The sequence below is a fragment of the Lepus europaeus genome, chromosome 20 (genome assembly GCF_033115175.1).
Source record: "Lepus europaeus isolate LE1 chromosome 20, mLepTim1.pri, whole genome shotgun sequence".
Lineage (NCBI taxonomy): Eukaryota > Metazoa > Chordata > Mammalia > Lagomorpha > Leporidae > Lepus > Lepus europaeus.
In genome coordinates this window covers 25,965,869-25,982,992 of record NC_084846.1, presented here as the reverse complement: position 1 = coordinate 25,982,992, position 17,124 = coordinate 25,965,869, and the positions used below count along the sequence as shown (strand labels likewise).

At 41.2% G+C, this 17,124-nt stretch overlaps 1 protein-coding gene across 1 annotated transcript in view; it reads right to left on the bottom strand.

Moving 5' to 3' along the window:
• The window catches only part of DNAH11 (dynein axonemal heavy chain 11), a 367,765-nt gene that overhangs the window by 65,068 nt on the left and 285,573 nt on the right, over window positions 1-17,124 (bottom strand). The window contains 1 exon segment of the mRNA XM_062178539.1: window positions 15,254-15,376. Within this exon segment, the coding sequence (XP_062034523.1) occupies window positions 15,254-15,376 (123 nt within the window).

The window sequence follows — 17,124 nt, the reverse complement described above, 5'->3', positions numbered from 1 at the left end:
GAACACACACTTAGGAGAAGAAATGAACTTTTCAATGGCCATCAAAAGCCTTACTGCATTTCCTGCTGTTTCAAATTAAACGCTACCGGGTTAGGCTTGTGAGCTCCAACAGCTAAGCCTGAGAACGTGACGGCCAAGATCAGGTGTAGCCCGGGCAAGAGTGGACTTGTTACTTAGCAACCCCAGCAGGAAGGGCTGCCTGAGTTGGGCAAACCCTTTTCCAGAAGAAAGGTTGTGGCTGAAAGCCGCACAGCTGGCACGAGGTTCAAGGAGGGGCAGGCGAGTCCCTCCTGAATGGAAGTGAGTTAATTGTCTCCCCGCTCCACACCGTTAATGTAACCAACATGTCCTTCTCGGATAAAAGCAAACTTCAGTCCAAATTAAAAGAACAAAAACACGATTGATGTTTCCAGAGTCCAGGTAACATTGCATGGAGGGGGAAAAAAAGCTAACATACTATCAGAGCACTTTATTTCCCTTTGGATATCACACAGAAATTTCATTCATCCTTACTGAAATACTATAACATGGTAACAAAAATAAGGGCATTCAGGTTCCATGAATGTTGATTTGCTTTTGTAAAACTGTTTTTTTAGAAAGCTATTTATTTATTTTTTGACTTGGGAAGAAAACAATTTAGTGATGAGCACCTGTGACCCTGGCTGGGGTTTATTTTCAACTCAAGTCAAACAACTGTGCACAGCGACCATCAGCATGAGCACACCCTAGCGACAGACCCTGGAATGCCACACTATTTTTCAAAGAAAAAAAAAAAAAAAAACAAAAAAACAAAAAAACAAAACACAGCACCTGGGTGGGGGGTGGGGGACACCTAAACTTTAGTTAGAATTTAGGAGAGACTAGAATGCCGAATTCTGTTATACCAGGGCATGCATGAACTTGAAAATCAAATGATTCTTACCTACCAGCGGCACACTAAGAGAACTACGCATCTCTGGTGTTTATATAAAATCCTTAACGTTCCATCTCAAGATAATGCATTCTACACTCATGTGGGATTTAACTGAATATAGTTCTAAGTTAAGTCCTACCCCAAAACCTCTTTAAAGAGGTCTATGATCAACTAGAATATAATTACAGGGCTAGCCTATCAACTTCAAGAGCTGCAATACAATGAGATACAAAACTGGAAACTCACTAACTGCAAGCAATTCTTGTTAATCTCAGCACAAAACCCAGGAAACAGTGTCATAAATGTAAACCATTGGCTTCCTTTTACTGCGCTGTTTCTGTGAACGTGAAAATTTATATAATTAATATTTCTATCAGTCAATTTTAAGTGGTTTTCTAAGGGCATGCTATTTCAAAGATTCTCATTAAAAGAGTAGTTAAAGAATGATGGGTAAAATATCTTTTTAGGGGGAGGCAGGCATTAGGCTTAGTTACTGGGGCACCACTTGTAATGCCCACGTCCCATGCTGGAGTGTCTGGGTTTGAGTCCTGGCTCTGTTCCCAACTCCAGCTTCCTGCTAATGGGTACCCTGGGAGGAAGCAAGTGATGGCTCCAGCGCTGGGTCCTTGCTGCCACCTACGTGGAAGTCCAGGATTGAGCTGTGGGCTTCTGGCTTCCTCCAGGCCAATCCCCAGCCACTGAAGCCATTTGCAGTGGATTGAAGCCCTTGCTCTTGCGCTCGCTCGCTTGCTGTCTCTCTGCTTTCCAGATAAATTTTTGAACTTATTTTTAAACACCTTTAATAATATTTATATGATTATAAACAAGCTAAAACGCATCCTGAGGTATGGTTGCTCCAGTTAAGATTTAAATAAAAGAATTACTTCAATAGGAGCAGGTATAATGGCATAGAGGCAGCCTGGGATGCCAACATCCCATATCGGAGTGCTTGGGTTCAAGTCTCTGCTCTGCTTCCGATCCAAGTTGCTGTTCACGCGCACCCTGGGAGGTGGCGAGTAATGGCTCAAGTAGTCGGGTCCCTGTCACCCATGTGGAAAACCTGGAGGCAGTTGCAGGCTCCTCACTTGGGCCTGGCCAACATGAACATCTGGGGACTAACAAGTGGATGGAAGATCTGTTCCTCTTCCTGTCTCTGTGCCTGTCAAACAGAAATAAATAAATAAGCCCATCTTTAAAAATTACTTCAATAATATTTAGAGGGATTTGAAAAATTAAAGAGATATAATTTTATGAAGATGCTTCACAGATCAGCAACTTTCCTAATACGTAAGCCAGTAAATTTGCTTTGGCAAAAGTACATGCTGATAAATCTTCCCAGATATGTTGGCTGTCGATTGCTATGATAAGATGTATTTTATTTAAAATTAGGATTGTCTTGAGCTTGGTGGGTTTAATTATTTGTAATTACCCAGCTCTTGTCAGCCTGTGGCTGTTCTATGACAGTGGTATCCACTGAGTGGGTCAGGTTCAACTGTATATCTTCTCACACACAGATTTAATGTGCTATTGATGAAACCATTACTCGAACCAAATTAAAGTCTGGGCTGATGTATTGGTTCGCAGGGAGCTATCAGACATGAAAGAAGTAATTAGTATTCATTACTTCATACTCCACAACATGCCAATTATTAATGAACTTCAACTTCTGGACTATGCTGTATCTATCAGAAGCATTTCTCAGACATTCATTACTCGAGAAAATACTAACACGGTTTTCAAGAAGGGCCCAAAGCAAACAAGTAGAACACACACACACACTGCTAATAGCTGAACACTTTCTGAGGGTTGTGTCTTTTTTTTTTTTTTTTTTTTTGACAGGCAGAGTGGACAGTGAGAGAGAGAGAGAGACAGAGAGAAAGGTCTTCCTTTGCCGTTGGTTCACCCCCCCAATGGCTGCTGTGGCCGGCACACTGCGGCCGGCGCACCACGCCCATCCGAAGGCAGGAGCCAGGTACTTCTCCTGGTCTCCCATGGGGTGCAGGACCCAAGCACTTGGGCCATCCTCCACTGTACTCCCGGGCCACAGCAGAGAGCTGGCCCGGAAGAGAGGCAACCGGGACAGAACCTGCGCCCCGACCGGGACTAGAACCCTGTGTGCCAGTGCCACAGGCAGAGGATTAGCCTACTGAGCCATGGTGCCGGCTGGGTTGTGTCTTTCTTGTAGAAGTTTGCAAGTGCCTTCCCACCTGTGTTTGAGGCATGCGATCAAGACACTGGGGTGGACGAACCAGGGTTGCAATCCCTGTGGGATCTTCTTTTTTTTTTTTTTTTTCTCGCTTTCAATAGCAGCTTACCTTACAATGTAATAAAGAAGTGTTTCTAATCTCATAGGTAATCACATAGAGTAGCCCATAATTAAGAGGACAGAAAAATCAAGGCAAGTGCTCATTGTTGAAGATCGGAACAAGAAGATTCATCATAAAACTCTCACGCTTGTGGATCTGTTTGGGATATGCTCAAGGTAAAGTCAACTATTTTATATTACTGTCACAACAGTACAAATGAGTATCTCTATTACTAACCAATGCCATATCAATATTTCTGACTGACTTTTTACTTTGCTTTCTCCAAATTTTCATTCTTTGCATTAAAGGAAGAAAATGATTCTTGTTTCTACCAATCTGTTTTTCAATATCCCCTACAAGTTTTGATATGTATGAACATTTTTAAAAGTTCCTCATTTTCTTTAAGCATTAAAAGAAGGAATAAAGTTCACTTTTTTTAACCTTTTATAAACAAGGCTATTTTTATGACTTAGAGCCACCTGCAGTGCTGTCATCCCATATGGGCGCCAGTTCAAGTCCTGGCTGCTCCACTTCCGATCCAGCTCTCTGCTATGGCCTGGGAAAGCAGCAGAAGATGGCCCAGGTCTTTGGGCCCCTGCACCCACATGGGAGACCCAGAAGAAGTTCCTGGCTCCTGGCTTCAGATCGGTGTAACACCAGCCATTGCAGTCATCTGGGGAGTGAACCAGCAGATGGGAGACCTCTCTCTCTGCCTTTCAAATAAATTAATAAATATTTTTTTAAAAACACTCATAATATCCACAATTTTTTTATCATTCAAAAATCAGAGTAGAAGAAGTGGGTGGGAATAGTCCTCCCAGGAAGAGGTGGCTGATGGTACTGAACACAGGAATGTTCTGGACGACAGAAGATTCCCCAGCTCGGTTCTCAGCAGAGTCCTCACCTCATGCACACTGTGGGTGACTGTGCACATTTATAAACACTCTGGAAAACAGCTGGGCAGCCTAACTACTCCAGTCCAGAGTACAAAATCTGAAGAGCCTCTGCTGTGTGTGTGTCTGTAGATGTCCATAGGAATTTTCAGTGCAAGTCATGGCAGCAGGCTACATGACAGCAGAATATTTGAAAGGAGCCTAAATATTATCAAATAAGAATGTTAGCTAAATTGAAGAACAGTCATTGAATATTGTAGTAATAAAAATGAAATAGAGCTAAAAGAAATAATATACTCTTAGAAATATAATATTTAAACTCATGACTTTATAAACAAAGTGAATGACATTGAAGATTTTTTTTTTTAATTCTGAAAGATGATTGAAGAGGCAGACACACTCACATCCACACAGCAACAGAGACAGAATAAGAGAGAAAATGAGAGAGGAGGCAGATACAAAGCAAGCTCCTACCTGCTCTTCAAATGTGTAACTGGCCAGGGCTGGGCGAGGCTCAAGTTAGGAGCTGAGAATTCAATCCAGGTCTCCCTGTGGGTGGCAGGAACCCAATCACTGGAGCTACCTGTGCTCTCCCAAGGTGGGAGCATCAGCAGGAAGTTGGAGTCAGGAGCTGGAGTGGGATGGTGCACCCAGCTACTCCAGTGCACCCAGCTACTCCAGTGTGGGACACAGGTGTCTTTCCTGGCATCTTAACTTCTACGCTCATTTTCCCCTGCCCCCCATGATGGCATTTTTATAAAGCCCCAAAACAAGTCAACCTGAATACTCCACTGCTGAGAAAGAAGGATTTCAGATAAAGTAACGATGAAGTCATGAGCACAGTGCAGACTACTGAGGAGCAAAAGCAAGAAACATAAAGGGACTTGGAGGACACGCTGGTCATCTGAGTGGCAGATACATATATATCTAAGTTCCTGTTGTGCTTTATAAATTGTCCTTCTTTTGTGTTTTTTAGGTAATAGAATAAAAATAAAGAAAAGAAGAAAAACAAAAGTCTCTACTCCTCCTAGAAGCAACTGAATATACCAAAGACTAAGACCGACTCCTTCCCTCTATACCCCTCCTTCCTGCTGCCCTGTGTCACGGCTCCAATCATGGTCTGGTCACACCTCCCATGTCCAAAAGACAACGTCTCAGGGGCTGGCACTGTGGCGTAGCTGGTAAAGCTGCTGCCTGCAGCACCAGCATCCTATATGGGCCCTGGTTTGAGTCCTGCCTGCTCTACTTCCAATCCAACTCCCTGCTAATGCACCTGGGAAAGCAGTGGCAGATGGTCCAAGTGCTTGGGCCTCTGCACCCATGTGGGAGACCCAGAAGAAGCTCCTGGCACTGGACTGGCCCAGCTCCAGCTGTTGTAGCCATTTGGAGAATGAGCCAACAGATGGAAGACATCTCTCTCTCTCTGTCTCTCCCCCACCTCTGACAACTCTTTCAAATAAATAAATATTTTAACAACAACATCTTCTGCAAGAGCTCTGGCTTAGTATCTGGTTCATAGTCATGATCACCCATATAGTGTGCCTATCACTGTGTGACTATTCAAGGGAAGTAACACATAGGAAACACCAATAGATATGGGTTCTTCATTAGTATTTTTGCTTCACCATCTAAGAAAACATAAACCCAGAAAAACAGGTTAAACAACTACCCCAAATCACCCAACTAGAATATAGCAAAGATTTGAACCAACGTTCATATTACTTCTACTCTAACGTTAGTTTATAACAACAAAGTCATCTATAATCTCTGTCTCTCTTGAAAGACTCTTGAAAATGCATATGTACCTAGTTTAAGACAGTGGATGGAGCTTTGTACTGATCTTCTTTGCCATGCCAACTCTTATGGAAATGATGGAGGGATAGACATTAAAAGAAAGAATGAATTCAAAAATCATGTTGGAAAATAAGAAAAAATATGATGAGCAAAAAAGAAAAAAAAAAAAAAAAAACAACGAGGCATTGGTGGGGCGGGGTACCGTGCTGTAACAGGTTAAAGTGTTACCTGTGACACCAGCAACCCTTATCAGTGTGCCAGTTCAGTCCCGGATACTCCATTCCTGGTTCAGCTTCCTGCTGATGTGCCTGGGAAGGCAGTGGAGAATGGTTTAGGTACATGGGCCCCTGCCGCCCACATGGGAGACCAGGGTGGCGTTCCAGGCTCCTGGCTTCTGGTTTTAACTTGATCCAGACCTGGCTTTTGTGGCCATTTGGGGAGCTGCCCAGTGGATGGAAGAGCTCTCTCTCCACATTTCTCCCTCCCTGTCACTCTGTTTTTCAAACACACAACCAAACCAACCCTGAGGCGTTAAAGAAAGTGATGACAAACCTAATGAGTAAAAATTAGCCAAACAATTCACACAAGGAGAACTACGAGTGACTATAATGAGAATATTCTCGTTAACAAGGACCAGAAGCCCAAGATAGAACAACAGTGAAGGGAGGAGTCTGTTCTACTGGCTTCATCGTGCCTTGTCTCCTGTGTGTTCTGTGATTTCCGTCTGTGAGCTTATGTTCCTCAGAAATACAGAGTTTCAATTATGACATGATTCCCAAAGGACTTTTGTTTCTGCCTGATTTATAGGTTAGGATCCACCTGGGGCCACTTTAAAATAAGTTACTGGCATGAGGCTTTCAGCATATACAAGTAGTAAAAGGTCATCTTGTACGCTTCTAAGAGGGACAGCTTTGGGTTGGGAATTCGCAAGGGATAATTTTCCATCTCTCCCCATCACCAAGGTGGAGAAAGAAGAGTTTCCCCGCTGCAGCACTGCCTTTTTCTTTCCTTTTCATTTTTAAGCTCATTTTCTCTTAAACAGAAAGTAGGGGCCCTTGAGGTTCTAGCTTCACACAGGGATCTACGAAGAAGATGACACCCGGAGCAGCGGTCAGCCTGGCCCAAACTTTGCATATTCAATCATCCGTCAAGCCCATCAGGTTCTAGCAGGTTCTAGCACGTTCTAGCAGGTTCACTCAGGAAGAAAATCAGCATTGGTGCTCTTTGTTTCCCTGAGCCTTTGCCTTTTAGTGCACTGACTTTGGTCAGCCCGGTAATACATCACAAAAGATCCTTCAGTATTTAGACAGCCAATTTTGTATAGTGCCAGAAATAAAAGTTCATGTTATTATTATTCTATTTCTATTTTGGTTAATCATCTCTTAAAAATATATCTATTTATTTATTTGAAAGGGGGAGGGTAGGTCTTCCATCCACTGGCTCACTCCTCAAAGGGCAACAAGGGCCAGAGCTGAGCAGATCCAAAGTCAGGAGCTTCGTCCAGGTTTCCCATGTGGGTGTAGGGGCCCAAGGACTTGGGCCATCTTCTACTGCTTTCCCATGCCCTAGCAGAGAGCTGGATCAGAAGAGGAACAGCCATATGGGATGCCGGCACTGCAGGCTTAACCCGCTATGGCATAGCACCAGCCTATAATAGGATTCTTATCCACAGAGAACTTGTAATCAGTTAAGATCTGTAAGAGTAGGGCCAGTGATGTGATATAGCATTGACAAACAGTGCCAGCATCCCATATGGGTGCTGGTTTGAATCCTGGTTGCTCCACTTCTGACCCAGCTCCCTACTGATGTGCCTGGGAAAACAGTGGAGAATGGCCCAACTCCTTGGGCCCCTACACCCATGTGAGAGATCCAAATGAGACTCCTGGCTTCAGCCTGACCCAGTCGCGGATGTTGTGGCCATTTTGGGAGTGAACCAGCAGAATGGAAGGTCGCTCTCTTTTGTTCTCCCTCTCTCCACTTCTCCCCGTAATTCTTTCACATAAATAATCTTAACAAAGATCTGTAAGAGTGTAAAACAATGAAACATCTAAACATATTTTGAGGACGACAACCAAAGACAAAGTAGCCCAGGAGAGAAGAAATGCTCTACGTGTGGGAGCCATTAGCTATCACAAAATTAAATTTGCATTTGATCTTAACAGTTTTTCTTTATTAAATGATAATTACATTCTGTTTTGGAAAGAAAAGTTGGCAAAATAACACATTATAGGTTATTTGTGTGCCTAAATAATGCAAAAATGAGGCTGTGAAGGGAAATCAGGCACAGAAAAGAGCTAAGATCCCGAGGGTGTCACAGAGGAGCTGCAGGCCGCATCACAGACAGGCAGGAGAGAATTCTTGGGGGGCTCTGGAGCAGAGACGTGGTGACAGAAATGACATGAGGAAGACGACGGTGGTGCCTGTCCCAGCTGGAAATGTGACTGCAAAGAGAGGACGCACATACATAGACCACCCCCCTCCCCTTTCTTCCTCCTCAACACACTCTTTCCACCTGTTTGGATTCCACTGCAGGTCCCCAAAGCTGTAGGGCTTTTCCACGTGTCTTGATATTAGGTACAGGGCTCTCGGTCTACAATTCTCTTCTCCTACCTGTGTACCTTTCAAATGCCCACTCATCTTTTCATGTAATCAGGTCTAATTTTTCCCATAAGCCGATCCAAGTTCCCACTGTGGAATGGATGACTCCCTGCCCAGTATCCTTGTACAATATGCCAGCGGCACAGCATTTCTTCGACTAGTTACTGGTCTGTCTGCCCCTAGGAATATGTAGTTTGCTAAGTATTGGGTCTGTTCCTCATCACATCTAGAATCTGCAAGCCCCCAGCACAATGCCTGGCACACAGCAGTGCTCAGAGGTCTATTCAGTGCCTGGTAGGACACAGAAGGACTCCACTAGCACAAGTGGTCTCTGGGGAAAGAGACTCTGAAGTCACCCGGGTGGGAGAGAAAATCGGAAAAGCTGGGGATGTCGATTTAAATAAAAAAAGTGCCTGTTCTCACAGGTAAGAATTTCAGAGCCAGGTTTACTGGGGTAACAACTGCATGTATGAAACATGATTTGTTAAATCCTTACAGATCATCTTAAATTTCATTGGCCTTTTATGCTAATGCTGGAGTTATATGATCAGTTTTATAAGGCCTAATGGAGAGAACATATTTAGTCAATATTCGTATGGGGTATGAGTTTGGGAAAGTTCTGAAATCACACATCTGTGAAAGAAAAGCAATAAATTATTTTGGCCTAATATGTCAAATAAAGACAATGCTCTCAGTAAAATCTGTTTCTAAAATCAAAGACCTCAGGAGTCCTCACTGATATCTTACAATCATATAGGGGGGTGGAAACCATAATTCAAACTTATCAGTCTTTGGAAATTTCAGATTACCCAAATATATAATGGCATTTCCAAAAGTTCAAGGAAAAATGGAAATAAAAGATAAGCTCATTGAGGTGCAATTTTTTTTTTTGTTACCCAGGCTTAGATTAATAATACATACTTTCCATGAAGTTTTTGGAGACTCACATCAAATTTTCTGCACCTAAACTGCAGCTCTAGAAAGTTGAAATTAAAGCTCAGAGAATATGCATTTCCCTGGTAAAAACTCTAGGTCTTCATAATAGAGCCAGAGCCTTAATAACAAGGATTTTACTTTAGTGACATCCAAGATTTTCCACTTCATTCTGAACACATCAGACACAGCTGCAATTATATTTACGTTCAGAGTTGCAGTTTGTCAAGTGGGCTGTTAGATTGTTCTAAATGCATGTCTGGGTAAATTTGGGTTTATTAAACAATTACAACTTGTCAGTCACTCTAAGTGGATTTACTTGGTGACTGGTATGATAAATAGCACACTCAGTGGTTAGAGATTAGGAAGTTAGTCCCCCTGAAGTAGGTCTGGTACCATTTAAGCTGACAGGAGTAAGCTCGTGATGAAAAAGGAGACAGACACCTTCGAGGCAGAGAGTGGGTGTTAAAAGAGAAGGAGTTTGGGAAGTTCTGAAATTATTGCTCTGGGAAGAAAAAGTGAAAACTAGAGAGGAGGCACACCAATGAAATCAGGCTGGTGACTGCGCTCTTGTGAGTGAAGAGACAGGAGCCCTGGGATGCGTGGTCTCCCCTGGGCCCATCCAGGGTTGGCCAAGAGGCATGATGGCTGCATCTGATCTTTCAAACATTTAAAGTGAAATGGGGGCTCCTTGGCTCCAGGAGAAATGTCTTCTGTGATCCAGTTAGAATGTTCTGGAAAGTGCAGTGTCCCAAGCAGAATGGCAGCTACTGAGAAAGCCACAGATAACTCCCTTTAGCTGTCCCCAGGGGATGGTGATCCACACTGCTGGGATGGGAATGACTCGGGGACCATGGATCAACTCCTTTTGAGTAGTTAGATGTATATTAGAAAAACTAGAGATAGCCTAGGAAACTCATGATTTTATAGGTGCTGTTACTAGAGAGAGGCCAAGTGAATTTAAAATCTATTTAAAGAAAAACATTCAGTGAATAAAGTGATACACAGACAGGGCAGCCACACTCAGGGTCTTTTGCAAATTACTGAAGTTAGAGAAATGCTGGCATAGAAGAAAAAAGGGGCAATGATCCTCAGGTTTACGACAAAGCATTATGTGGTCTTAAGTCAGCAAGTGGGTAAAACGGATCTAAATACACCAAACTGGTAGGCCAAAAGTCTTACTTCTACTGAAGTTGCTTGTATCTTGGGTGGAGGTGCCATGAAATGGAAATCTAGAGACATCACCAAGAAGACTTCAGTACCTAGTAATTTCATGATGAGCATATAGAACCCCTAATAGACAAAACCAGAGAAGATCCTTACCACGACACATTGCAGTCAAATTTTCCACAGTAAAACACAAAGAAAAGATTCTAAAATGTGCACGAGAGAAATGCCAGATTACTCTCAGAGGATCTCCAGTTAGACTCACAGCTGACTTCTCGTAAGAAACCCTACCAGCTAGCAGAGAATGAGGAGACATAGTCTTAAGTCCTAAAAGAAAAAACTGTCAACCCAGAATACTGTACCCTGCAAAGCTTTCATTTATGGATGAAGATGAAATAAAGACCTTCCATAACAAAGAGAAATTGAAAGAATTTGTCACCGCTCATCCAGCCCTATAAAAGATGCTTAAGGATGTGCTACACACAGAAACAAAGAAACATGGTCATCATTACAACAGAAGGTAAAGCTAGAAAATCTCCCAGTAAAAGTACAAAGGAAATTCAAAGTAAACAATAGGAATATTTATGGAAAAAATGGCAGGGCAAAGTCATTACTTATTGATAGTCACCTTGAATGTAAATGGCCTCACCTCTCCAGTTAGAAGATACAGACTGGCAGAACAGATTAAACAATAAAACCCATCTATTTGCTGCCTACAAGAAACACATCATACATGCAGACTGAAAATGAACAGATGGAAAAACACATTGCATGCTAATGGAAAGCAAAAAAGGTAGTTGTAGCTATCATATTAATCAACATAGACCTTAACACAAAAACTGTTAAAAGAGACAAAGAAGGGAACTATGCAATTATTAAGGGATCAATTCAACAGGTAGATGTGATTATAATAAATGTCTATGCAACTGGTTACTTAATGGATCTAAAGGGAGACATAGATTCCAATACAATAGTAATGGGGGACTTTAACACCCCACTTTCAGCAATGGACAGATCAATCTGATAGAAAATCAACAAGAAAACAACAGAGCTAATTGATACTACAGACCAAATTGACCTAACAGATATCTATAGAACTATCTAGCCCTCAGTTGCATAATACACATTCTTCTCACCAATGCATGGAACTTTCTCTAGGATAGACCACATGCTAGGCCATAAATCAAGTCTCAGCAAATTAAATAATTAAAATTATACCATGCATCTTCTTGACCAGAATGAAGCTGGAAATCAACAACTCAAGAATCTCTAGATCATTTGCAAACACATGGAGACTGAATGAACAGTGGGTCATAGAAGAAATCAAAAAATTTCTGGAAACAAATCAAGACAATAATACATTATATTTAAACATAGGATAAAACAAAAGCAGTTTTAAGAGGGAAATTTATAGCAATTGGTATCTACAAGAAGAAATTGGAAAGGTACCAAATAAACGAGTTATCAACACATCTCAAGGACCTAGAAAAACAACAACCAAACCCCAAATTAGGAGAAAAGAACTAATTAAAATTAGAGAATAAACAAAATTGAAAACAACAAAACCATACAAAAGATCAGTTAAAAGAAGAGCTGATTTTTTGAAAAAAATAAACAAAACTGATACATCATTGGCCCAATTAACTAAAAAAAAAGGTGGGGGAGGGGGAGAAGACTCAAGTCAATAAAATCAGAGATGAAAAGAAAATGTAATAACAGATAACACAGAAATTAAAAGAATCATTAGGAATTACTACAAAGAGCTCTATGCCAACAAATCAGGAAAACTAGAAGAAATGGGTAGATTCCTGGACACATACAATCTACCTAAATTAAGTCATGAAGACATGGAAACCTAAACATACCAATAGCCAAAACAGAAATTCAATCAGTCATAAAGACCCTCTCAACAAAGACAAGCCCAGGACGGGATGGCTTCATTGCTGAATTCTACCAAATATTTAAAGAAGAACTAATTCCAATTCTCAAGCTACTCAAAACAAATGAAAAGGAGGGAATCCTCCTAAACTCCTTCAATGAATCGTGCATCACCTTAATTCCTAAACCAGAAAAAGATACAACAGAGATAGAGAACTACGGACCAATTTAGCTGATGAACATAGATGCAAAAATCCTCAACAAAATATTGGCTAATCAAATCCAACAACACATCAGAAAGATCATTCACACGGACAACCTGGGATTTATCCCTGGTGTGCAGGAATGGTTTAACATTTGCAACTCAATATGATACATCACATTAACAATCTGAAGAACAAAAACCATATGATTATCTCAACGGATTCAAAGAAAGCATTTGATAAAATACAACACCCTTTCTTGAAGAAACCTCTAAGCATTAGGTTAAAAAGGAACATTGCTCAACACAATCAAGGCAATTTATGACAAACCCATGGCCAGTGTCCTGTTGAATGGGGAAAATCTGAAGCATTCCAATTGAGATCTGAAACCAGACAAGGATGCCCACTCTCACCATTGTTATTCAGTGTAGTCCTGGGAGTTTTGGCCAGAGCCATTAGGCAAGAAAAAGAAACCAAAGGGATATAAATTGGACAGGGGGAAGTCAAACTATCCTGCAGGAGCCCACAACACTTGGGCCATCTTCCATTGCTTTCCCAGGCCACAAACAGAGAGCTGGATTGGAAGAGGAACAGCTGGGACTAAAACTGGTGCCTATATGGAATGTCAGCTTGGTAGGCAGAGGCTTAGCCTACTATGCCATAGTGCCGGCCCCTGAGAAAGAATTTTTAAGGTCAATGTCATTCACAATAACGACAAAAAATGTAAATACCTTGGAATAAATTTAACCAAGGACATCAAATATCTCCATAATGAAAATTATAGGACATTAAAAAAAAGAAATAAAAGACACACAAAAATGGCAAAATCTTCCATGTTCATGGATTGGAAGAACCAATATCACAGAAATGTCCATACTACAAAAAGCAATATACAGATTCAATGCTATTCCAACAAGATAATAAGGACATTCTTCTCAGATCTAAAAAAAACTATGCTGAAATTCATGGAAACACAAGAAACTAATGTTATACAACAAAACAAGGCCAGAGGCATCACAATACTAGATATCAAGACATACTTCAGGGCAGTTATACTCATTACAGCCTGGTACTGGCACAAAAACAGATATGTAGACCAATGGAACAGAATAGAAACTCCAGAAATCAAGCCACACATGCACAACCAACTTGTTTTTGACAAAGAATCAATCCCTGGAGCAAGGAAAGTACCTTCAACAAATGGTGCTGGCAAAACTGGATCTCCACATGCAGGAGTATGAAACTAGACCCCTACCTTACACCTTACACAAAAATCCACTCAAAAGGGATCAAAGACCTAAATCTACGACCTAATACCATCAAATTACATTGGAGAAACTCTGCAATACATGGGTACAAGCAAAGACTACTTGGAAAAGACCCCAGAAGCACAGGCAATCAAGGCCAAAGCTGACAAATAGGGTTACTTCAACCTGAGAAGTTTCTGCCCTGCAAAAAAAATCACCAACAAAGTGAACAGGCAACCAACAGAACGGGAGAAAATGTTAGCAAACTACACGACTGATAAAGGGTTAATATCCAGAATTTATAAAGAGCTTAAGGAATTCAACAACAACAAAACAATCCAGCTAACTAATGGGCAAAGGACTTGAACAGGCATTTTTCAAGAGAGGAAATTCAAATGGCAAACAGACACTGGGAAAAATGCTCAGGATCACCAGCCATCAGTGACACGTAAATCAAAACCACAATGAGCTTTTACCTCACTCCAGTTAGAATGCCTCTCATACAAAAACAATCAACAAACAACAAATTTTGGTGAGGATGTGGGTAAAAGGTACCCTAATCCACTGTTGGTGGGAATATAAACTGGTCCAGCCACTGTGGAAGACAGTATGGAGATACTTCAGAAAGCTGAATATAGACCTACCATATGACCCAGCCATCCTACTCCTGGGAATTTACCCAAACCAAAAGAAATCAATATATGAAAGAGTTATCTGTACCCCATGTCCATTGCAGCTCAATTCACAATAGCTAAGATATGGAATCAATCCAGATGTCCATTAAGTGTTGGTTGGATAAAGAAATTGTGGTATATACACACTCTGGAGTAGAGTACTACTCAGCTGCTGAAAAGAAAATGGAATCCTGTATTTTGCAACAAAATGTGTCTAACTGGAAACCATTATACTTAGTGAAATAAGCCAGTCCCAAAAGAAAGATAACACACGTTTTCTCTGATCTGGGGTAACAAAGTACACAAAATGTAATGTATTAGAGTGAAATGGACATTTTGAGATTCAATGACTGTTTTTCTTCATATATTTGTTGAACTCTTTTACTTAGTGTAGGGTTAACCTTATAATCATTAAGTAAAGTGAAAATAGATCTTTGTAAAAATTAAGAGTGGGAATTGGAGAGGGAGGAGGAAGAAGGGTTGGATTATTGGTGGGAGGGAGGGTAGGGTGGGAAATATCACTAAGTTCCTAAATCTGTATTTATGACATACATGAAGTTTGTATAAGTTAAATAAAATTTTAAAAAAAGAAACAGAAGCTGATGATCAGATTCATTTAGCAGATAATCTATGTGAAAAATACTTACGTTCCTTTTTTAATCGTGTTCCTGCCAAGCAATGGATTCAGCACAGGATCTACAGTTTCTTCAAGGTTTTCAATTAAGACGACATCACCGAAGGCCAATGCAGCTTCAATGGCATTCAGAAACCTTCCAATGTAGTCAAAGTTGAGATTACAACATGTAAGTGAGCACGTGTTCAAAATTACTAATGTGATTAGAACTATTTAATGTATATATTTTAAATGGGAAAAACAGACTCAAGAGATAATTATTTTATGAAGTAGGATTCTTTTCTAGCTAGATGACAGAAAAATTAAGGATCAGATTTTAGAATAAATTTTTTTAAAAAAGATTTGTTTATTTATTTGAAAGGCAGAGATAAACAGAGAGAAGGCGAGAGAGAAAGAGATCCTCCATCTACTAATTCATTCCCTTAATAGCTACTGGGACTGAGCCAGTCCGAAGCCAGGAGCCAGGAGCATCATCTGGGTCTCCCATGTGGATGCAGGGGCTCAAGGACTTGGGCCATCTTCCACTGTTTACCCAGGTGTATTAGCAGGGAGCTGGATTGGAAGTAGAGCAACTGGGACTTGAACCAGCATCCACATGGCCTTTAAGTTCAGTCACGTAAAATGGTGAGCTGTTGTTTTACCTTACTCTCATCACCAAAATTACTTTTCTACAAATAGTCAGACAAGCAGGGCCTACATTTATCTATACAGCTACAACTATTCTTTATTTCACTATACATGTGAAAAGAAGATGGAGGGGTCTAGCTCTGTCCCCTTGCCATTGCAGTCATTCGGAGAGTGAACCAATAAGTAGAATAGTCTATTTCTTTTTTTTTAATTAAAAAAATTTTAAACAATTAATAACAGATTTTCAGGGTCATAGCAAATGCATGATGATTTCTACAACACAATTCTTATCCATTCTCATGTTAATGTGCTATTAGTACAGAGAGAACAGATTCAATGGAGTGTTATTTATTTGAAAGAGTTAGAGAAAGAGCAAGGTCTTCCATCACTGGTTTCCCCCCGCCCAGATGGCCACAACCGTCAGGGCTGGACCAAACCAAAGATAGGAGCTTCTTCCAGGTCTCCCATGTAGGTTGCAGGTGCCCAGATACTTGGGCCATCTTCCACTGCTTTTCCCAGGTGCATTAGCAGGGAGCTGGATCAGAAGTGGAGCAGCCAGGATACAAATCAGCACTCATATGAGATGCTGATGTTGCTATGTCACAACATCAGCACCATCTCTCTGTCTCTCTGCATCACATATAAATAATTTTTTTCACGTGTGACCTGTGAAACTTGAGGAGGAAATTAAATTGGGGCCGGCGCTGTGGTGCAATGGGTTAAAGCCCTGGCCTGAAGCGCTGGCATCCCATATGGGTGCTGGTTTGAGTCTCGGCTACTCCACTTCTAATCCAGCTCTCTGCTATGGCCTGGGAAAATAGTAGAAGATGGCCCAAGTCCTTGGGCCCCTGCACCAGTGTGGGAAACCTGGAGGAAGCTCCTGGCTCCTGGCTTCGGATCGGTGCAGCTCCAGCCATTGCGGCCATCTGGGGAATGAACCAGCGGATGGAAGACCTCTCTCTCTGTCTCTACATCTCTCTGTAACTCTGCCTTTCAAATAAATAAAATAAAATAAAAAGAAATTAAATTATCTTCAGACATCCAATGTTGGGATTTGCAGCCAGGTCAAGATCCCACAATAACACATATATATAGAGAAACATGACTTCTAAACATTATTAAGCCAAAATCTGCAGTTGGCTATTCTTCTGTTACCACGTACCAAACACTTTGAAGAAGGGTCATGTCATGTTTCCATTCTAGGCCCAAAGAACGAACGAACGAACGAACTTCCTTCCTTCCTTCCTTTTCTTTCTT